At 32.9% G+C, this 23,848-nt stretch overlaps 3 protein-coding genes across 4 annotated transcripts; all 3 read left to right on the top strand.

Annotated features, from left to right (window-relative positions):
* Positions 1–7,668: 7,668 nt before the first annotated feature.
* On the top strand, positions 7,669–11,690 carry LOC145586644 (ferredoxin--NADP reductase, root isozyme, chloroplastic-like). Its single transcript, XM_081643532.1, has 5 exons — positions 7,669–7,812; positions 8,306–8,362; positions 9,256–9,588; positions 9,979–10,198; positions 10,930–11,690. The coding sequence occupies exons 1-5, from the start codon at positions 7,789–7,791 to the stop codon at positions 11,424–11,426; spliced, it is 1,131 nt and encodes a 376-aa protein (XP_081499658.1). The 5' UTR covers positions 7,669–7,788; the 3' UTR covers positions 11,427–11,690.
* Positions 11,691–17,783: 6,093 nt separating this feature from the next.
* Positions 17,784–21,765, top strand: LOC145586643 (non-specific phospholipase C4-like). Its single transcript, XM_081643531.1, has 5 exons — positions 17,784–18,114; positions 19,851–20,230; positions 20,391–20,800; positions 20,930–21,100; positions 21,207–21,765. The coding sequence occupies exons 1-5, from the start codon at positions 17,869–17,871 to the stop codon at positions 21,545–21,547; spliced, it is 1,548 nt and encodes a 515-aa protein (XP_081499657.1). The 5' UTR covers positions 17,784–17,868; the 3' UTR covers positions 21,548–21,765.
* A 318-nt stretch (positions 21,766–22,083) lies between these two features.
* On the top strand, positions 22,084–23,688 carry LOC145586645 (3-phosphoshikimate 1-carboxyvinyltransferase 2-like). Of its 2 annotated transcripts, XR_014100995.1 has the most exons (4): positions 22,084–22,172; positions 22,349–22,505; positions 22,686–23,315; positions 23,410–23,688. XR_014100995.1 is itself a non-coding variant. In XM_081643533.1 (3 exons), the coding sequence occupies exons 1-3, from the start codon at positions 22,108–22,110 to the stop codon at positions 22,902–22,904; spliced, it is 441 nt and encodes a 146-aa protein (XP_081499659.1). In that variant the 5' UTR covers positions 22,084–22,107; the 3' UTR covers positions 22,905–23,688. The 2 variants fall into 2 exon arrangements, 1 of the variants encoding a protein (XP_081499659.1); XM_081643533.1 differs by having other exon boundaries at positions 22,686–23,688.
* The last annotated feature ends 160 nt before the right edge of the window (positions 23,689–23,848 follow it).

Genomic DNA, 23,848 nt, shown 5'->3' with positions numbered 1-23,848 from the left:
AAAGAGAGAAAGAAGCTTACAAATGGTTCTAGACTTCAAGTCCACCCCAAAACAAAAGGAAGTAAACACCATTAAACTTATGGACAAATGTATGCAAGTATCATCATCTATGAAAAATTATTTTGCAACAACCTCCCCAACTATCCATGTGACTTATTTTGACTTTTAAGCAGTAATTTAAGCATTCCAATCATTAAATCTCACCCCCATTTAAATTATTTTCTAATTAATATCAATAATAATCCAACCAACTCTCATAATTTAGATGCTTCCATTTCGCAATCACAATGCTAACTATAAAGACTAGAATATCACCTTCGTTTAGAGTCAATAGTCACGTTATAGTGTAATTCGAAGCAACGTGTCAATTGGATCAAACCCGAATTTAATCAGCAATCACAAATTCAAAATGTAAATCATAAACATGTAGCAATAGTCACATTGATAGTGTAATAAAAAATAGCAGCACCCCAATTAAATCTAAACGAAACCAAGATGAAGATTCAAGAACAAATCCTTCAAATTCGCCTTCATTTGTAGCAAAATTTACAACAAACAAACTCTATATTTAACTCAACTCATAAGTTTATGATATGAGTTCATAAATCTAATCACCAATAAGGCAATAATAATAATAATAATCATATCAATATACAAAATTTTAAAAAATAAAAATATCTAAAATTTGCCCTTTTTTCGTGGTAATTGTATTCATCTTGAATTATCATTATTATTATTAATAGTAATAATATCATCATTAATTTCTAATTTTGTTTCTCTCCCCTCAAAATTCCCACACCCACCACCACCACTTCCTACCTCATCATCTTGCGTAGCCTCCAAAACTTGAACCCTCCCTTCCAACTCCCGGATCATCAAAACGGCGTCGTTACTCATCCTCTGAACCCGCAACGCCGCAACACTAGCCCCGTTGACACCACCCGTGTTCGTGTTCGAGCTGGGGTTCGGGTTGGGAGCAGGACCCGAACCCGAGGAGGATCGAAGGGGCGGAGCTAAGTTCATGGTAGACCGACAGAGCGGGCAATTAGAGTGAGTCTTAAGCCAAGTATCAATACAAGGCAAATGAAAAGCATGCTCACAGTTGGGCATCAACCGAAGATTCTCATTCTCATTGAACTCACTGAGACAAACAGCGCATTCCGTGCCATCAACTAAGTTATCCTCTCTCCGATACTTAAACACCGTGATCTGACGAATAAACGCATCGTCGAGACCAGAGGCGGACGAGTTGGGTCGAGTCGGGTCATGAATCAGCGAGTCCACTCTTGAAAGAGGGTCGGAGGTTTCGGAGTCGAGGAATCGGTTGATTCTGCGACGGTTGCGAGAGCGACGGCAGAGCTTGGAGATGACGGTGAAGTAGAAGAGGAGGAGGAAGGCGGCGGCGAGGACGGCGATGAGAGCGGCCATTAATGGGGAGATGCGAGACGAGGATGAGTCGTCGGAGGAGATGATGTTGGGGTTGAGGAGGAGGGGAGGAGGTGGGGGGAAGATGCATAATTGGGGGCAGTTGAAGGAGCAACCTTGGGAGCAGAAATTGTAGGTTTTGGAGGTTGAGGGCCATGGTTGTGGAGCTCCAATTGAGATGGGGGAAGCCATTGATGGGGTAATGATGAAGGTTTGAGGGGAGTTTATTTCATTGGAAATGGTGGTGGGTGTAATTTGGAGGGAAGTTGGGTGGGGGAGAGAGGAGAGAGGAGAGAGAATGAGAGAAGGAAAAGGGAAAGTAGAAATGGGGAAAAGGGGATGAAATTTTTTTGTGTATTATATTCTTTTGATTAATTATGATGTTGATTAGTGGAGAATTGGGGATGGAGTGGTATGTGTATGTTTATGTGTATGAGCACATGAGTGTATCATTCATTATAACTTTTATAAGTGTATATATATGTTGGTGGCCTTGGGGTGTTTAAACGATGTCGTATGTTTTGTTCTGTTCAATTTATTTTTTACTCATTTTAGATGTAATAAATTTAGGAAAAATAAGTTATATTAAGGTCTATCTAATTACAAATTACAACTAAAATAAATTTTAATAAAGCCAAATAGGTTTAAATAAGTTTACACAAAATAAGATAAGTTAAGATAATTAGGTGAATAGAACACACTGTTAGTGTAATTTTATATCGTGTTATTATTCGTGTATGATTTATGTTACTTTGAGGTATAAAGCTACATTGGAATGTAATTTTACGTCTTCTCATATTTTAGTTTTTTTTTTCCACTATTACATGGGGTCTATAATAAGTTAATTAGTCGATGTACATAAATATACATATACAACAATACAAGTCTAGCAAAGTAGGAAGGATTTTTTAAGGGAATCCTCATTATTGAGCACAAGTAGATGGTGAGATTCAAACTTTTGTTTTTGAAAAGGTCACAATGTGATTTGCTCACTATCTTCATTAAACTTATTTGGTTACATTTAAATAGATATTGACAGTGATTTGAAATATAAAATATATCATTGTTGTATGTAATTTTACATCCTCTCATATTCTACCTTCATTTACATACGTAGATTATTTATGGTGAGAAATTTTGAAGGATTTGAAATTAATAAATTATGTCCAATGGTACAATACAAAACCCAGTATAAGTAGATTATGTATTCGGAGATATTATAATAGATTACTTATAGTTGAGTGTACCGTAGACATTTGAGTATTGTATGACAGTATGAGGGATATGAATATGATGTGTATGGCTTGAAGCCTTGAAGGGCAGTCATTGTCATAATTGGGTAGAGTTTATTTGAGTCTACTTTCTTTCTTTATCTTTTCTTTTCTTGTATACTTTGCTTTTTGTAGTTTTGACGAACGGTTTGTATCAGTTTTATGGACAATTATTTAGTTGGCCTATAATACTACGTATCAGTTAGTGTATAAAATAACAAGAGTTGGTATCAAACGTGTTTGTGTCATGTTCTAATTTTCATGGGTGACTTGACATCACTTAATTAAGTTAATAGTCAATAATAGATGCATAAAATATCAATCCCTTCAATAAAATAAAATAAATATAAAATGTAAGTAGTTTGCAATTAGCCTAAACCTTCAATTTGGTATCTTGTGACCAAAATTAATCGAGAGTAGTCTTTGTCTAAACCATTAAAGGCCAATAAAAGGAGGGGTAGGTCTTTGTGCCTAGTATAGGCGGAGTCCTGTTTTTGTATACTCATATACAATTAGTTAACTCTCATCATTTATATTTATATTTATATTTATGTGACTAGCATAGTAGCAAACTACCATTACATTTAATTACTTGTCATCTTCTTTAAAAAAACATAGCTCAAATTGATGAGTCTCTTATGTTAAAAAAAAAATTAAAAAACAAAAAAAAAAAACCATAGTTTATTTTTAGAGAAGAAAAATAGTTTACTTAAGGAGTTAGAAGTACTCTTTTTATTTTTAAAATTTAAAGTAAACATTATTATGTTCAAAGTAAAATATTTAATTTAATCTAATGACTCAAGAAGGTATTACAATCCAAAAAAAAGAAGGTATTTGGGTTGGTGATCAAAGTTTGATAAATTAAATTAAAGTGCCTCTTTCAAACTTTAATCAGTGATTTACGTCTTTGAATCTCTATAATAAGATTTTTCAACTTTACTTTTTATTCCACACACTACATGACAAGAAGATAAAAATTTCCATCTTGATTTTGTTTCTTCAGCCTCATATGACAATGTTATAAGTAACTTCTTTTCAGTCAGTTGTTGATCTAATGATCTTGGCCTGCTAAAGTGGTAATGCATAGTCATAACAAATTTCAAAAGTTCAAGTATGATGGTATAAACAAGATTCGATTTTTCATGTTTATATTTGTAAATATTTTGATACTTTTCACTATGGAGTAAAATATTCGAGTTATCTTCACAGATTTTTTATTTTTTTTTATAAAAAGAAAAAAAAATCTGGATTAAGTCAAAGCAAGCGGAGGATAACATAATCTACTTGTAACATCTAGTCATCCACAATGTTTGTAAATTGTACTGTTGTAAGAACTTTTATCGATGTATAATTGTTATATACCTATGTATCTATGTGAAAATACACATTTATAAGTTGTCCCATAGTGTAAAAGATACAAGATAATAGCCATGATGATCGAGTTACTTCTCCCTAAATAAATTATTGGACTAAAAGTTGAAAACTTGTCTCGTCGATGAATATGGTCTGGACCCATCTCAGAAAACTTAGTCATATGCTTTTTGATCGTTCCTAATGCAAAATGGTTTAGATATCTTTTATAAATTCAAATATGAGTTGATAGTCCTAAATTTCAACTACACACTTTGAATTTGTTTTTTCAAGTAGTTTTTGGATGTATGGTATTATATACTATATATAGAAATTGTTAATTATGAAGATTTTAAGTATTTAACTTTTGACAATCAATTGATTGATGTAACCTCGATGAAAATCCATTTGATACAAGTGTAATTAGTAAATTAAATCGGTCATGTTTACAAATTTCGACCTATGATAAATAAGTCGATCAACAACGAGTTATTATTTGTTTTTGATGTCACATAAATCATTCCTTCAATCTCACTTTCGAGAATTAGAAATTAAATATGCTACTTGACATATCAATTCAAGGAGTTAATAATTGCAACATTCTCATCTACATTTCCTTAACTGAACGCCACCTTCTCTTTACCAACTTTAATAGTAGGAAGGATGAAAAAGATATTCAGAGAAGATTAAGGAAAACTAGAAATTGTTCCAAAATTCCAATTATGGCCTCCAAAAAAAAAAAAAAAAAAAAACAAACAAACTAGCGTGTCTAGTAGGGTTGAAAACGTACCATCATCAATTATCACGAGGAGAAAATAGACATACATTTGGATGCTATTTATATGTGTTGGATGCAATACAATGAAAGTATATTAGATGTTTACTAATACTATTTTTAGATAGAGTTGTTAATCTTATAAATTATTCCAAAAGGTTGCATGTATTAATGATGAAAAGTCTCGAACAATTAAGGGAAGAATAAACATAAGTTCTTAATTAAATAATATTAAGACATATTTGATAGGCCGCACGTAATTAATATTGATAATGTTTTTTATAATAATAATACGATTACATGTAAAGAAATTCTCATGCAATTCATTTCCATTCTCAAAATTTAATTTTGCTTGTAAATTTTTTTTCTATTATTGATCACTATAAATTTAATATTGAGTTGTGATGTAATATTATTATTACTTTGTATTTAACATGAGACATTATTCTTCACAAATTAAAAATAATACGAGTACACATATTCCCTATCTTATCGACTAACCATCTATTATAAAGGGGTTATAAATATGAGTTAGTTTGGTTTTTTATTACGTTTGCTTTGTGCCAAAAAAAATAAAGAACAAAAAATAAAACTTTTACATTCCTTCAATATGATGCTAATTAATTACTACTCCCTCCGTCCCTTAATACAAAACCTCTTTCTAGCATTTAATATAGAGAAAGAGGCTTTTAAGTTAGGGACGGAGGGAGTACATTAGTTATAGCTTTGATTTCAGAAGCTAGAAAGTGATTATTTGGGAATTTTGCTATTTCAATATGGGAGATTAGATCTAATCTCGAGACGATAAATAAAAAGAAGTGGCATTAATGCATTATTATTTGATTAATTGAAGTTTGATAAAATGATAAGTTAAATTGGCTCCTAATACAAGTCGATCTGCCACCTTTCTTGTACTAGACCGCAGACAACAACAATCAGGCGCCGGAGTTGTACGACTTTTTTTGCTAAAGGCTAAATGTAGGAATTGACAATGTTTTATTTTATTTTTATCATGGAAAATAATGTATACATAAAACAGAGATATATCTATTGGTTGATTTATTGATTTTGATAATCCTTTTTTTTTTTTTTAAATATAATAATCATTATGTTAATAATTGAAGTACAATGCAGTAATTCAATTGTAGAAATATTATTGTTGGATTTGTTTTTAAAAAAGAACAATGAGGTACTTTTTTTTATTTATTTTTTGAACTACCCATATCACATTTTGTTGTTATACTTAGTATATACAAATTAAAAATTGAAAGAATTTAATAACATGATTTATTTCATCTTCAACTAATCAACTTCCCGTCTAATTGCGAAGATTACAACTACTAGTATACAAAATGTCCTCTTATGATCCTTTCCAACAAGACTTTCATCTTGTTACTCTGTACTAATTAATTCAATGGACTTCCCCATTTCAATTTGTGGTAAAAAAGTCACCTAATACCAGTATTTTTTTCCCACTTTTACTTATAGATGAAGGTGAAAATTTTAAACTTTATATATGTAATTGTAAAAAAAAAAAAAAATAAATAAAAAATAAATAATAAAAACTAGTCATATGTTTTATTTGATTTGTCAACAAAATAGAATAAGGGCACCAATCTGGGCCCTTAGGCCTTAGGGTTGGATCATCGGAAATGTCATAGGAAGTGGGCCACCTTTGTCTTTGATTAGTTTTTAGTTTAGCCTTCTTAAGCTTTTACTTCATTGTTGTCAGGCCCAACAATCGAAATATCTCACAATGTGGAGTCACCCTATAAATTACGAAGTATGTTCCAAATTGCATAATTTTTTTTTTGTTTTTTATACGAGAAAAATTGACTAGTTATTCAATAAATTAGAAGATACGAGTATTGGTTAACTGTTGAGATTGTAAGAGGATATAGTCCGATAGATTGTTCTCTAGTTACATTGTATGTTTATACGAGCATACGTCTAGAGTTGTAGGCACATAAGTAATGTTACCAATGATGCACAAAATTTTAAAACACACTAGACAATGGTTTTGTTTTGAGGTCTAATTTTGTTTATCATATTTTATTTTTTGTCAAGAAAAATAAGTAATAATTATATCTTAATCTCATATTACATGTAATGACTTGAGTAAAATATTTTATACACACTGGGGTATATTGTATACCCAACTAACTCAAAGTTAGTTTTTACATTTCAGATTAAATGAAAAACAATCATCAAAATATGAACAAAATGCTCATTGGTATATTGTGCACACGGGTGTATATAAAATTAAGTAGACACAAAATTTACAATTTCGACACTAACCTCATAATATAAGGGGTTGTTCTAATTTACTGAATTGAAAACTGATTGGAGCTTAATTGAACTGAACTGAACTAAAATGAATTGTTTATGAAAGAAGGAAATTAGGAGCTGAACTGAACTGATTGAAGATGAAGTTAACTAAAGTGAAATTAAGCTGAAGAGAACAGATCCTAAGACCTAAGATGTCGCCAAAGATGACAATTGACAATGATGCTTTACAATTCCAAACATACCCTTAGAAGTCAGAAACTTAGAACCAGCTACGCCATAACACACGGATTGTGCAATAGAAATTACAAATGATTAATCACTATAATACATTTCATGGGGCATGGGTTAAGGGGGAATGAACCATGAAAATAGAAAGCAAAACATTAGACGGCACCTTTGGTTGGCCTTTGCAGACTGCATTAAGCTTGCTAGTTGCCAAATTGGTCCATTAATCACCAGATTTGGTCACTAATCTAGCAATTTCCAATTATTTTAATGTACACTTTCACTGTGATTTAGACTCTTGCGAATCTGCTGCCGCCAGCCAAACTGTCCCTTGCAATTGCCAAAGGTTCAGTCACTTTCATCGTTAAAACCTCCTCTTTTCTTCTTTCTCTCTCTTACACTCTTACCTTCGATCATCTCATTTTCTCTCTCCTAACATTTCTCTGCTCAATCATGGCTCATTCCGCCATTGCCAAGGTCAGTCACATTAAACCCTTTTCTCTAATTTTCTTATAATTCATTATTATCCCCTAATTTTAATATATTTGTGCTGAAATGCAAGATATTTTTGGTGGGGTTTTAAAAAAATTATTTTTTTTTTTTTTTTTTTTGATGGGGTGTTTTTTGAATCAGTTTCTAGTAATGGGTTTGTTTTAATTTGGCAAAATAATGTATTATTGTAATTATTAAGATCAAATTTCAGATGTTTTGCTTATTTTGATTTTTTTTTTGGGTCCCTACAAAAGTCAAATCCCTTTTCTTTTGTATGTTTCTGGACTTTCCTTTTCAATTGCAATTTTCTTGTACTTTGATGTATAAATGTTGACATGTAATGGGAATTTTAGTTGATTTGAGATAATTTTGGCGATGGGTGTTTTTACTAAACCAAAAATTATACTGTTAATTAGCTTGATTAAGATCCGACAAACTTGTAATAATATTTTTTGTGTATAATTTATGTTGTTTTTAGGTTTCTGTTGCTGTCCCAGTTACAAATGAATCATCTGTGAAAGGATCTACTTTTAAGGTACTTTATCAGCTTATTATTTAATTAAATTACTCAATAAATTGATTGTTAGTTTGATGGCTTTGCTTGTACTGTGCTTTGTGTTATTTGTCATTGATCATGAGGAGTTTGTTTAAGCGTATTTGATTTTCTGCTGCATGAAGTATTATTGAATTATGGGACTATTTATTTGTTGAATTCCCTGTCCGAAATTGATTGTCACATTATTGGTGTAATTTGAATTATTAATGTACTCTTAACAACTAAATCCGGACAGAGGGAGTATTACACTCCGTAGTTGTGATATGATTTATCTTGTACGAAGTATGCTACATATGACTAATCTGTGATGCATTCCTATTTGGGGGAAATGGTTGAATGTGTGGATTCAACTTTGCAACTAAGGCCTATAACTTGCATGATTTGGATGCATTTTAGTATTTTGGTTGTTATAACTGTGGATTAGCCTTTTTGTTTCCCGAATGTTTCTCATATCAATTCAACCAAGGCTTAGATTGACATTTAATGATCAGTTTTCTCGTTTGTGGTCGTATTCATTTTGTCTTTCACATTGTGTCGATCTCTGTTGTTTTCATATCGCTGAAACTAGTGACATAAGATGTTGTCAATGTACTTTGAGGATGAACTTTGCTTTTAGTGAGAGTCATGAACGAGTGGGGGTATATACTTATAGTGAGTTGATGTGTTGGTATGCTAACGATATAGCACAATGTAGATGATAATCATATGGGCATTTTCTCTTTATTGTGTTTGCTTCCTTCTTGTTTCTGTACCACTTATGACTAGTAAATGGAATTAAATGCTGCAAGCTTATTTCTTTTCAATTCAGTTGCCAAATTACTGCTGTTTAATGTCATAAGCTCACAAGCTCTTACATATTGTCATTTATGCAGACATACAGTGTAAGCTTTGGCAGTAAATCATGGGCTCCTGGCTATGCATTGGACCTGAAGTCAAACAACATAAGACTGAGAAAACAGTCAGTAGTATGCATGTCTGTGCAACAAACTACCACACCTAAAGTTGCGGTTTCACCTCTAGCTCTTGAAGATGTTAAAGAACCTCCTATGCATGTGTACAAGGCCAAGGAGCCCTATACAGGAACCATTGTTTCTGTTGAGAGGGTTGTTGGTCCTAAGGCTCCTGGGGAAACATGCCATATTGTGATCGATCATGGTGGCAATGTTCCCTACTGGGAAGGGCAGAGCTATGGTGTTATTCCCCCGGTATGCCATTCCATTTCCTGCTGCTCATTCTTACTTGCTCACTTGTCTATGTTTGATTCGTTGGACATGTGAACAGTTTTTTTTTTTTTTTTTTCCCCTTTTCTTTTTTTGGGGTGGGGGATGTATGGTGTTGGAATGTGGGATAGATGGATAGGTGGTTATTCACAGATTTGAATCTGAGAAACTTAACCCTGCTGATGGTGTGGGAATTGTATAGGTTTGTTATTGTAGTCTTGTAGATGCTCTCTAGAGGGTTTCTTGTTTATCAATCTTGTAGCCTCAAGCCTGTGTGTGGCTTAAATTTTTTCTATTAATTGGTCATTTCTAATCATTTGATCATCTCTATGGTTTGAGCACATGAGCTAACTGAAGTCCTAATTCATTGAACAGGGCGAGAACCCCAAGAAACCTGGAAAACCTCATAATGTACGACTCTATTCCATTGCTTCTACGAGGTATGGAGACCATTTTGATGGGAAAACTGCAACTTTATGTGTTCGTCGAGCAGTCTATTATGATCCCGAGACAGGTAAAGAGGACCCTTCTAAGATGGGCGTATGCAGCAATTTCCTTTGTGATTCCAAGCCTGGAGACAAGGTCCAGATAGCTGGTAAGTTGCATCTAATTTTGTGGAAGGTGTAAACTTAGCCTGTTGATTTGTTGCCATGTAGTGTCTAAAGATATTGTCAAAAGGTGTCAACTTATTGCATATTCTTGCCTTTTATTGTGCAAGTAAGAATCAATATCTGTTGAAGTGAGTCAGAAAAACTTATACTTAGTGTTATCTTTACAATTCTAGAAGGGAACATAATTCTCAGAAAAATTCACTATCCTACCAAAGCAGTGTTCTTGGGTAAATGATGTAAATACCTGTATATGTCCTAAAGGAGTTCTTATGTCTGTTTGCAACCTCTAGTAATCTAGTTTCATGCTGTTCAAGGTGCTCCTGGTTTTTTTTTTTCATTGTCTCAAATTTGGATAAAAACTCTCTAATCTTGTTTGGTGCAAGATATTTTTACCTTTCAATAGGCTGAGTTTTGTCAATTAAGCTTCAGGTCTAGAACCCATTTCACAATTCATTTCCCAAATGTCAAATTCAGGTCATAAAAAATGTATTTGAAAGCCAAGTTTTCAGGCCTATGTCTATTCTTGGTTTTGGGGCAGTTTTTGTCACTCAAGCTTACAGTACTTGTTAACAGATGCCAGTAATCAGCTAACCGTCGAAATGATAGTCTCCAACCTACTAATGCTCCTACTACTAGAAAGATGGGATTTTTATAATAAGACCACCCATTGGTATAATTGTTTCTGCTATTAATGTCTCCCATGCTATTTTTGCAGGTCCTTCGGGCAAGGTTATGCTTTTACCTGAGGACCCAAATGCCACCCACATAATGATTGCTACAGGAACTGGGGTGGCTCCTTACAGAGGCTACCTTCGACGCATGTTCATGGAGGATGTCCCCACGTACAAGTTCAAAGGCCTAGCTTGGCTTTTCCTTGGGGTGGCCAACACCGACAGTCTTCTATATGACGATGAATTTACCAAATATCTAAAAGATCACCCAGATAATTTCCGGTATGACACAGCTCTTAGCCGAGAACATAAAAACAAGAAGGGTGGAAAGATGTATGTTCAGGACAAGATAGAAGAATACAGTGATGAAATCTTTAAGCTACTTGACAATGGAGCTCATATATATTTCTGTGGGCTGAAAGGGATGATGCCCGGAATCCAAGATACCCTAAAAAGAGTTGCGGAAGAGAGGGGGGAGAGCTGGGACGAAAAGCTTTCTCAGCTGAAGAAGAACCAGCAGTGGCATGTAGAGGTATATTGATACATGTATACCGTGTTATTCTTTGGAAGCTTCAATGTAGAAAGAAGATTTGATCATTGGCTTTTAGTCTGGATGAATGGCTAGCATTTTAGAAGTGGGGATTTTATCCCTGTTTAATGAATTTCTTGAAATATGTTGATTTTGATGATCAATTTTTCTCTATTATTATCGCTAATAATTGAAGTTGAGTTGGCAAATTTGGCAATATATGATGAGTTTGATAGATAAAGGGTGTTGTCTTTGTTCTTATTTTGCATTTTTGCTGCTTCTGTCTTTTGTTGATTCTTGTATTGTTTATCTACGGACAAACTAGCTTCTCTTGCTATGGAATCTGTCTATTATATGCTTGAGTGTTACTATTTGTTGTACACCTTCTTTCCCGTTATAGGCCGGCCCATAAAGTGAGGTTATTTGAAGTATGGCCCATTAATTATATATATAAAGTATTTCATCATCATGATAGCTAATTTTCCCATTCTCTCTTAAAAGTTTCTTCCATTCCATAGGTCAAATTTTATAGATTATACACAGTTTTTATTTATTTATTATTGATATGCAGTATATAAGAAATAGCAGTCATCTTCTTCTTGATTTGTTTTGATGTATATTATTGTCATTTTATTTTTAAATTTTGTATGCTAACGTAATGAAAATATTTACTCCTTATGGATTAGAATGGATGCGTTGTAGAGAATGTGAAAAGTCAAATAATAAAGTAACTTTATGAGACAAAGGGAGTAAATTTTTACACAATAATCTTTTACGAGATGCAACCAATATGATTAGGCCTATACATCGTATATATCAACTATTAACACTTAAATTCATTTTGATTTTCATATGTTAGTCATAATCATATTGTTATTATATTATTGATAGATCGACAATGTGACATTTTTAATTTCTAACTACACGTGAAAAATACCATCAAGATCATAAATAACTTAGGGCAGTTAAATATTGGGGAAGGTTTAGATTTGGTAGGAAAATTACATAAACAATTCAAGCTTAGTCAATCAATAGGGTGTTAGAAAATTCTTGGTATTAGGTAATTAGTCATTGTCTTACTATTTCTTCATGTGACATAATTAAGCTCTCTTCAAGCCTTCGCTCTTGTTCAGAGGATATTTTGTACCATATAAAAGACTTGTAATATGCCATCGTACTCAAATAATTGTCACATTTTCCCCTATTATTCCTGCTAATTAAAATTAATTTATTCGAAAAATTGTACTTTCAGACAAGCTTATATATGAAGATTGTTGTTTTGGCTCATGTAATACGACTATACGAGTAGTGTTGAATTGTTGTATTGTAGTATTATTGAAGTTATCTTAGGTTTTGGAATCAAATCTTATTTTTGGAAGTGAAGGAGGAGATAAGTGCTCTGAACTAATGAAGCGTTATAATTCCTTCGTTTCTTTTTAGTTGACACGTTTCTTTAGTCACGTTTGTCAATGTACAAATTCAACCGTTAATACCTTTAATTATCGATTTCCAAAAATTACAAAAAGTTGATATTTTGAAAATATACATAGTGACGAATCTAACAAGACTCCACATGACTATATTTTTCAGTACGTATAAATCACAAAACACGGTTAAATAGTGCTAAAGTCAAATCGTATCAACTACAAAAACCGGAGGTTGTATTACACTAGTGGAAAAAAGGCCATCCGTAACGGGAAAAAAGGGCCCATCCGTAACGGGCAGCGTCCGTTACGTATGCGGCCGTTACGGATGGCCATTATTATTCATAACGGGCACCGTCCGTTACGAATAACTACTTATTCGTAACGGGCACTTACATTGTCCGTTACGAATAAGTAGTTATTCGTAACGGGCGTTTCAAGTGCCCGTTACAAATAACCCGTTATTCGTAACGGGCTGATAAAATGCCCGTTACGAATAACCCGTTATTCGTAACAGGCATTTATTTTGCCCGTTACGAATAACCCATTATTCGTAACAGGCATTACATCTGCCCGTTACGAATAGTGTTTAATGCAATTAAAAAAATATCCAACACGTGCTAGCACGTGCTGGATCATTTTATCAAATAATGAGATTTTTTTTTTTTTACACAAATATAATACACAGATATTTTTTTTTATTTCACAAGTATAATACACATTTAATATACTCAAAAATACATCAACTTTTGTTTCAAAAAAAAAAAAAAAATACATCAACTTTAAAATACATCAACTTGGTCATATAATGTCGCAAGTTTCTTAAGACTAAGACTAATAAAAGAGCAAAAAAATAATAATTGTAATAAAAACAAGTTTTATCCCAACATTTATGGTCTGAGACGTTGAGTCTTAAGCTCCCTTGTGTAGATATTATATGCTCCACCTACATTCAATAATTACAACAAACCAAAATTAACATAATTGAAAAAAAAAATATCAAAATTAAAAAAATAGTTGAATCATAATTGAATCAGCCCGTAAATAATAATAATAATAATAATAATAATTGAATTACATAAAATAAGTTGATTTAAAAAAAATCAAAATTTTAAAAAAAAATAAGCTGATTTCACCATAAAATTACATAATTCAAGCATAATTAAGCTTCGGAACTACGAACATTTGCGCATTACTTAAAGATCTCAGAAATAAGAAAGATTTTCACCAATTTAAAGTCATTACTACCAAATCGGATCTCATTTCCAAGCTAAATTCAAATTCACAAACAACAAAACTAAATAACCATTTTCAAAATTCAAATAAATTTACAGATCTACAGATTTACACCACAAAATCCTCTTCAGATCATTGAAATAAACAATCCAAAATCACAAATCCTAAAATCAGCACTAAGAATCAAACACCTAGACGAAAAATTCTCAAATCTTACCGATGATGAGAACGCATGATTTCACAAATTCACTAACAACACGTACTGAAAATCAGATCAAATGTTGAATCAATAATCACATTATAAATCTATTAAATCACTCAAAAACCTAAATAATTCTCGAACAATAACCAATTATAAATCCTAAAAAAATCAATGCGAAGATCAAAACAACGAGCACATCAAATCGAAGAACGAAAAGAAAGCAAAAGAGAAAAAAATCGAAACAAACCTGTGAATTTGTTCAACGACTTAGATCTAAATTAGAGGAAGAAGCCTACGGGCTTGGTTGTTCTCAACGTCGCTATAGAATCCCAACGGGCAGATCTATCCTTCCTTCCTTTGCTCAATCGACGCTAACCAGGTTTGGACCGGAGTTCCGTCACCGTCGGTTACACCTCCGCCCAAAACACCAAAATAATCACCTCCGAAGATAGAATGACGGAGAAAGAGGAGAGGAGATAGAGAGGTGAATGACGGAGAAAGAGGAGAGAAAGAGATGACGGAGAGGAGAGAGAGAGGAGAGGAGAGAGAGAGAGAGAGAGGAGAGGAGAGAGAGAGGTGAATGACGGCCAGAGGAGGGAGTGAGGGACTGATGAGTGAGAGAGGGAGTGAAACCCTAAAAAGCAAAGTATTGGGCTCTCCTCTCATTAGTTGGTCTAAGTTTGGTCATTTACGTGTAATATAGTATTCGTAACGGGCAAAATAGTGTCCGTTACGAATAATAATTATTCGTAACGGACACTATTTTGCCCGTTACGAATACTTATTTATTCGTAACGGACACTATTTTGCCCGTTACGAATACTTATTTATTCGTAACGGACACTATTTTGCCCGCTTTATTCGTAACGGGCACTATTTTGCCCGTTACGAATAAATAAGTATTCGTAATGGACACTATTTTGCCCGTTACGAATATCTTAATTGTAACGGGCAAAGCTTTGCCCGTTACAAATAGCCTGTTACGAATGAGAAATTTTCCACTAGTGTTACTTATATACAATGTTTTTTTTTTTGACGGTACTTATATACAATGTTATCACGTTGTCATACTATTCAACTTTGTCCATTTCTTTTTTTTTTACCTAATCTTTTATATAATTTAAGAGATGTTTTTCTCAACTTCTCACTACATCACTCTAAACCCAATCTCTCAATTCTCATTCACTCCCATTTTCCTTTTTCCTTTTTTTTTTTTTAAAAAAAAATATATATAAAACCCTCCAAAAAAAAAATAAACTTCCACTATTATTTTTCCTAATAACACACACTACCCCAAAAAACTACCTATGTAGTGTTTTATTATATTACCCAATTTCTTTTTAGAAACACCAATATTACAATAATTGCACATTTTTTTCCAAAATTATGTGCACTTTTTTTTTTTTAATAATATTGCCACTATAAGTTCCACTATTTTCCTTTTAAAAAATTCTTCCAATTGTTTATTTATATTTTTTAAAAATCAGTTAACTACCTTATTATTAATTCAATAATCATCGAAACAAAAAATATATACATAATGTTTTTTATACGACAACACGTTTTTTTTTTGCAACAAACCAGCAGTGTGACTGGAGTAACCCCTATACTATTGACAGAGTAACCCCCTATAATACAAAACGCATAACCCTTTTAACACTGGCGGGATAATAACTATAACGCTGAACGGGTAACCCCTATAATATTGACGGGTAATCCCTATAACATTGGCAAAGTAACTTCCATAATAGCTAGCTACACGGTGTATCTAGTCACATAAAAGAATAAGTTACTACATCACAAACAACTTCACGTATTTAAATATATTGTTGTTATTAGATCTTTGTAATATCTTTCTATAAAATATATGCACGGGTACACTCTAGTATAAATAATTCTAAAAACTGAATATAATAGCAATTTAAACTCGCCTTTTTGTACCAATTAGTAGAGTAGTTGGAGCAAGCTAATCTGAAATTAGTTGTCATAAGATTAACTATTACAAAAAACACCATAATTAAGTGCCCATAATTACGTACTATATTTCATAATAGGTCAAAAAGTATGGATTTATTTATTCCAAAACACTCACATTTCACATGTACTATAATATTTCATAAGACTCCCATTCTTACTATTTAATTCTTCCCAAATATTCTGTGTTACCTAAGGTTTATCCGTCTTGTCACGAGTTCGGACTCATATAATACTTTTTTTTGGAAAAAAAAAAAAAAAAAATAAAAAAATTACACCGACCTAAATGTATGGTGATTAATAGTTGACCGCTTGGCCTTTGTGCTTTGTCCATGCAAATGGCCATGTTCCCCAATCTACACTATCTCACACGTTGAAGATATCACTTTAAAATGACCAACTGCAGACAAATTTATCTCATGAGCATTTGCCTACATACTTATTACTCCGTAATAATTAATTACTCCCTCCGTCCCCAAATGATAGTCCCTTATGGGCAAAAATCACAGGAATTAAGAAACTTAAATAAAAGTAGTAAAATTACATTGAAAAGATAAATTTACATTGGGTATGTAAAATAGTAGAGAGAGAAAGTAATAAAAGTACATTGAAAAACAAAATTACATGGGAAAGTTAAATTTGCACAAATATTGTTGTAATTGAAGGAAATTTTGATAAAAAAATTGATATTAATAGTACTTGAAAAAATCAAATAGGACTATCAATTTGGGACTAAAAATAGGCCATAAAAGACTATCATTTGGGGACGGAGGGAGTAGTTATTACATACGAGTATAACTAGTAGTATCATATCATATCATACAAAGTCGCATTTACTTTACACGAACTTCTTATATGTTTGCTCAAAGACTAATTTTAAGAATTGGAATATTTCAATTTCAACCTTAGGAAAATACTACTCCATAATCCATATATGGCAAACTCAATCACAAAAGATAATAATAATAATAATAGGTGTATTTGTTTGTCACTTAACAACTTTTTTCGGGCATATTATTACTTATTAGTAGTACTCTTCAACTTCAATAGATGGCTATTATTTTCATACACATGATAACGCATTGTTTAAATAAGTTATTTTATTTTGAGACGGATTTATCTTATTTAAAACGACAGCAAAATATTTACATATGTATCGTTTTGTTCAATGTAGATTATCAATTACTGTTACTTGTATTTAAAATTGGGAATATTACATAATAAACAATGTTTAATTTTAATATACTTCATGTCCATACATTATCCATATAACTACTTAACACGGAATAAAGGGTGTAAGCCGTGTAACAAATTTTATGCTACTACTAAAAAATAATGGAGAGAAAAAAACTTAGTTACACGTAAGCCTAACAACTAAGATGACCCGTCTCAAAAAAAAAAAAAAAAAAAAAAAAAAAAAAAAAAAATCATTTTAATAAGCTTATATAAAGTATACACTCCAAACTTTAGCTTATAAATATATCCTCGTATATACATACTTATTCCTAGCAGCATCTTTAGCTCATAGCACCTTCATTATTCTCGCCTTCAAGCTAACACAGCTTATTATATTGCTAAGCTAGCAAAATATTTTCTTCAAATTTGTAAGCATACAAAAATGGCGGATAATAATGAGAAGGAATATCCAATAAAAACAGTGGTTTTGTTGGTTATGGAGAATAGATCCTTTGATCACATGCTAGGATGGATGAAATCTCTCAACACGGAAATCGACGGTTTAACGGGTCAGGAGTCTAACCCGTTAAACACTTCGGATCCTAACTCGGATCGTACCAAATTCGGGGATGGGTCTGTTTTTGTGGATCCAAACCCTGGTCATTCTTACCAAGATATCTATGAACAGGTAAGCTATAAATTGTTATACTTTATCCACTTTCTGTTGGGTTATTATGTGACTAGTGTTTGTGACTTTGTGTATGAGCTAACCTCTTCAGATATACTCCGTAGGCTAACTCGATATCCTGTCATTGAAATGCGTGTCTACTTTTTCCGTTTTTTATTAGGCGTAACATTATGTCATTATATAAAGGTTACCCGACTATTTCACAATTTTTGCATATACGGAGTACATTATATATAAATCTAGTTGTAATTTATACAAGTACTTTGTATATAATGAGAATCAAGGTTAGCCTAGTGGTTGGAGACCCTCCTTCCACCCCTACAAGAAAGGTTTGATTCTCACCCCAATTAAGTTAAATCCCTTATTTCCCCCAACTTATAAGAGAATTCTCCTTATTTTTTTCTTTAAAAAAAGAAAATTACTCCGTACATAATGAGTTGAATAGAATTCCTGTAATTAAATCGTCTAGTAACTAAAGAGGATCTTATCCTTGTTTTTTTTTTAACCAAAGATTTCTTTTTTATCTTTGTTCAATTAATTTTGTAGCATGTGAGTACTTATTTTTTGTATTTTATTTACCATGTCAGTTAGATATACAGAGTACATATTGTTTTTAAATTCACAAGATAAGTAGTATGTTTAAGTAACATTTCTGACATGTAATTCATAAGATAAGTATGTTTAAATTCATAAGATATACAGACTACATATTGGATTATTCAAGTTTTTTTTCTAGTTGCTCTAAAAAAATAAGTAGCATTTCTGACATATAGTTCCATCACAATTAATTGTCAGACATAATACTAATGTTTATTACTGATCATTGATTTCTTCAATTGGACCTAACATCTACCAAAGAACTACATAATCAAACATGAGTCAAAATTAACATAGTTAACTATTTCCTGAAAAAACCTGCCCCCTCTAAATTAAAGTGCATCCCAATCCCCACCTTAAAGGTCTAAACACTAAAGTTGATGTACCACATATGTTAATCAAGCTCACCAAACCTCACCATACTTAAGCATAATACTTCATCCGTTAGTTTCATATTAGTTGACGCCGTTGACACCACACTTTCTTTAGACGTTTTTGACAATGCATAACTTCAAATAATTATATCTTCAATTACATACAACTACAAAGTATACTTAATAAAAATTTCAAATAATACCTCATTCGATTAAGTTTTTTTTTTCTTAATAATGAATCACAAAATAAGTCAAAGAAATTTATGTGAATAGTAACAAAGGTCAAAACATGTTAACTATTATGAAACGGAGGAAATATAAAAGTGATTTTAACTTTGGTAGTTGCCTAGTTGGTCTAAGTCTCGGACAATGTTACTCAAACAAGTCTCAACTGTTGCCCTTATCCCGTGACCTTACTAATAAATACAAATCTCGATTGGTAAATTAATTAGGCCTAAGTTGGCACGCTGTCCTATTGACATTACAAAATATGAAAATTAAAAGAAATCCTTAGACCCAAAGTAGGCCTACTAATTAGAAGTTGTGTGGTACAAATCTTTATTACTTACCACTAGACCAATTAGTGCTTGGTCCTAGTCATAAACTTTAAACAGTTGAAAGAAATAGTTCAACAAATAGCTGCACAATTTTTAACAATAGGACATTGCATAATTTAATACAAGCATAACTTAATTTGTAGTCATAATTAAATAATGAATGATTAAAATGAAGTTCCCATCATTTACATAATTGATGAATGAACAGGTATATGGAGAACCATGGAGTCAAGAATCAGTGGACAAGAAATTACCCCCAACAATGGAAGGATTTGCCCAAAATGCAAACCGGATCCAAAATGGCATGGCTGAAACCGTGATGAACGGGTTCAAACCCGAATTAGTACCAGTTTACAAAGAACTTGTAACCCAATTTGCAGTATGTGATAGGTGGTTTGCTTCAATGCCAGCATCTACACAACCAAATAGGTTGTACGTACACTCTGCAACATCACATGGTTTAATAGGAAATGACAGCAAGAAATTAAATGCAGGGATGCCTCAGAAAACCATTTTCGATTCATTACATGATGCTGGTCATAGTTTTGGTATTTACTATCAATCTGCACCATCCACTCTGTATTACAAGTAAGCCTAATCATATTATTTCCGTTTTTTTTGTTGAATTGATTTTCTTACCTGGTATTAGAGCTAGTGTGACAAGGTTACGTGTTTAGTACATGTGTATGACTTAAATAAATGTGTACAATCGCAGATAAACTTATATATATGGGTATTTTGGGTGCAGGAACCTTAGGAAATTGAAATATGCAACAAAGTTTCATCCTTTTGATGTGACCTTCAAGCTCCACTGCAAGGAGGGGAAGCTACCAAATTATGTGGTGATCGAGCCAAGGTATTTTGACTTGCTAGCATTGCCGGGAAATGATGATCATCCATCCCATGATGTGTCAACAGGTCAAAAGTTTGTCAAGGAAGTTTATGAAGCATTGAGGTCAAGTCCTCAATGGAATGAGATGTTGTTCATGGTTGTATACGATGAGCATGGCGGGTTTTATGATCATGTGCCTACCCCTGTCGAAGGTGTGCCTAACCCTGATGATCTTGTTGGTCCTGGTCCGTACAATTTCAAGTTTGATCGCCTTGGTGTTCGTGTTCCTGCCATGTTCATCTCACCCTGGATTGAACCCGGAACAGGTACTAATACTACTTAAAATAGTGTTAAAAGTTGTTGTTAGACTTGTTACGCGTATATGATCAATTTATTTAATTTTACTGATTGAAATTTATTTTTACTGATTAAACTTCGTAAAATGGAATATGTAGTCCTGCATACTCCTTCAGGGCCGCAACCAACATCTCAGTACGAGCATTCCTCAATTCCAGCAACAATCAAAAAGTTTTTCAACTTGAAGGACTTTCTTACCAAACGAGATGCATGGGCAGGAACTTTCGAAGTTGTCTTAAACAGAACAACTCCAAGAACAGACTGTCCAGGTAGATTTTCGTGCAGATTAATCACTAATTAAGGAGGACTAGCTAGCTTAATTTTTATGTAACAAATATTATTAACTAGAGTAATTGATAAGCATGTTTCGTGTAGTTACACTGCCTGAGCCAATGAGACTACGAGACTTTGAGGCAAAGGAAGACAATAAACTATCAGATTTTCAAGAAGAATTGGTGCAGTTGACAGCAAGCTTAAAGGGAGACCATAAGATGAAAGACGGTCCTTTGGATGGTATGACTGTTGCTCATGCTGCTGAGTATACCAGTGAGGCGTTCAAGGTCTTCATGGCAGAGTGCGCGAAAGCTAAGAAAAATGGCGTGGCTGAGGACTCTGTGGTGGTGGTTGAAAGCACTGAAGAAGAGATAATCACTAACAAAGACAGCCTCAAACCCAAAACTTTTTTCCAGAAGTTGTTCTCTTGTGCTGGTTGGTGATAACATTATATGGATGGTACTTGTATTATTCAATAATAATCATCTATTTATGTTTTAAAATGATGTAGTAGATAAACAATTGTATAATTTATTAAACATATTATGTTTGTAAATAGTTTGTGGAATGTCCCATATCCTCCTTTGCTTTGTAATAATAATTGAAGTGATGAGTTTCCTTAATTACTTAAATAAGTAATAAATTGTTGTGAAATTGCGAATCATTTGATAAATAAAGTTCTTGGTAATTAAGTACAAATTATTCTCTTAACAATGATAAATCATTCAAAAGCAAGTTTTCATCCCTTCTTCAATTGAAAGATAAAGCTGTTAACTTTAAAAAAAAAATAAAAAAAATAAAAAGAAAAAGAAAAAGAAAAAAAAAAAGACTGCTCATGACTTCATGAGAAGTGATGCAAGTACTATAAAAAAAAAAAAAAAGATGAAGGGAATAACACTTTACCAGATAAGTCAAGGGTGAGCTAAACCAACTTATATTTAGAATCTTATTAAACGACCATAAGGAGTCAACCAACCATGAACAAGCCTGAGCCACACCTGTCATGAGATTCCACATGATAAACCAACTTATACGCCTTTTGATTGCTGTTGTTGCCGGAAATTCTAGGTTCGTCTGATGCTTTTCAAACTATGTTATGTAATACCAATAATTATTCCTTTTGTCAGTTATGATGCTGTTAATGTAGCAGGAGTAGGAGGTCTTATGAATGTTTACTCTCAGTAATCAATGTTTTTGCTGCTTTCACTTTGATTTTTTTTTTTTCCTTTTATTGGTATCTTCAGTTATGTACTTGATGGGATGCCAAGAATGAGAGAACGGCCTATTGGGGATTTAGTAGCAGGTCTGAAGCAACTTGGTGCAGACGCCGACTGTTTTCTTGGCACAAATTGTCCTCCTGTTCGGGTAAATGCTAAAGGAGGTGGCCTTTCAGGAGACAAGGTAAGTATTTATGTTCTTTATACCATCTTATCTTGTTTATTACTTTGTAAGTTTTGATTTTAGTAATTAAAATTCTAGCAATTTATACTTTTATGATTTCGAGTATAGTTCAGATTCTATGGATCTCATTTGTGAAGTGTCCTATTTATATGTATGGTTTTATAAGCATATATGCAGCAGGTCAAGCTCTCTGGCTCAGTTAGCAGCGTGTTTTTGACTGCAATGCTTGTGGCTACTCCTTTGGCTCATGGAGATGTGAAGATTGAAATTGTTGACAGACTGATTTCAGTACCGTTTGTAGATATGACAATTAAAACAATGGAACGATTTGGAGTGTCTGTAGAGCATAACGCTAATTGTAACAGGTTCTTAATCCGGGGTGATCAGAAGTACAAGTAAGAGTGTCGTCTTTTACATCATTTCATGTCCTACAACGTTACTCCAATAGTAGACTGGAAATTGAAAAGCACATGAAAATTCATCAGATCTCCTGGAAATGCATATGTTGAGGGTGATGCTTCTAGTGCTAGTTACATTGAAAATTGATGCAGATAGCAACCATAGTTTAATCTTTTGGTGACGTGAAATTACATCTTTAAATAAACTATTCCCTTCGTGCCTTAAAGATTGTGTCATCCCATTTTAATATTTGAGGTAGTAAAATAAAGTAGAGAGGAATTGTCACGACCATTTTAACAATTGTAGAAGAGAAATCGATAATGGATATGTTTTGTGAAAGAGCGTGCAGTTGCTAGTTGGAGAGTGAAGGAATCAGAACGGATGAATGCTATTTCTACAGAACTCAGAAAGGTAAGCTTGGAGAAAATTTTAATTTACTACTCCGTAATGAATTAAAAATGATGTTCAATCACTATATATTCGGTTAATCTTGAAATTGTTTTAGCTTGGGGCGACTGTTAAGGAAGGACCTGATTACTGTGTGATAACTCCACCTGAGAAACTAAACGTAACTGCCATTGACACGTACAACGATCATCGAATAGCGATGGCATTTTCTCTTGCTGCTTGTGCTGATGTCCACATTACCATCAAGGATCCAGGGTGCACCAGCAAGACCTTTCCAAACTACTTTGATATCTTGCAGAGGCTTGAATTGCCAGGCATTGAGTCACCAGGCTTCCATCACATTCTTTGTGTAATTGCAGTGTTTAAGGATATTAAATTGTTATGTACTCGTATTTGATAAATCTATATTTACACCTAAAATTCTGCTTTGTATAACTTAAATCACTAGAATATATTTACTTTGTATAATTCTAATGATGTATAACATGCATGGCTACATTTTTCCAAAACAAACGATAGTCAAATTAGAGTTTATT

Source organism: Chenopodium album, chromosome 16 (genome assembly GCF_948465745.1).
Source record: "Chenopodium album chromosome 16, dcCheAlbu1.1, whole genome shotgun sequence".
Lineage (NCBI taxonomy): Eukaryota > Viridiplantae > Streptophyta > Magnoliopsida > Caryophyllales > Amaranthaceae > Chenopodium > Chenopodium album.
The sequence above is the reverse complement of the archived record's forward strand: the minus strand, read 5'-3'. Positions and strand labels throughout refer to the sequence as shown.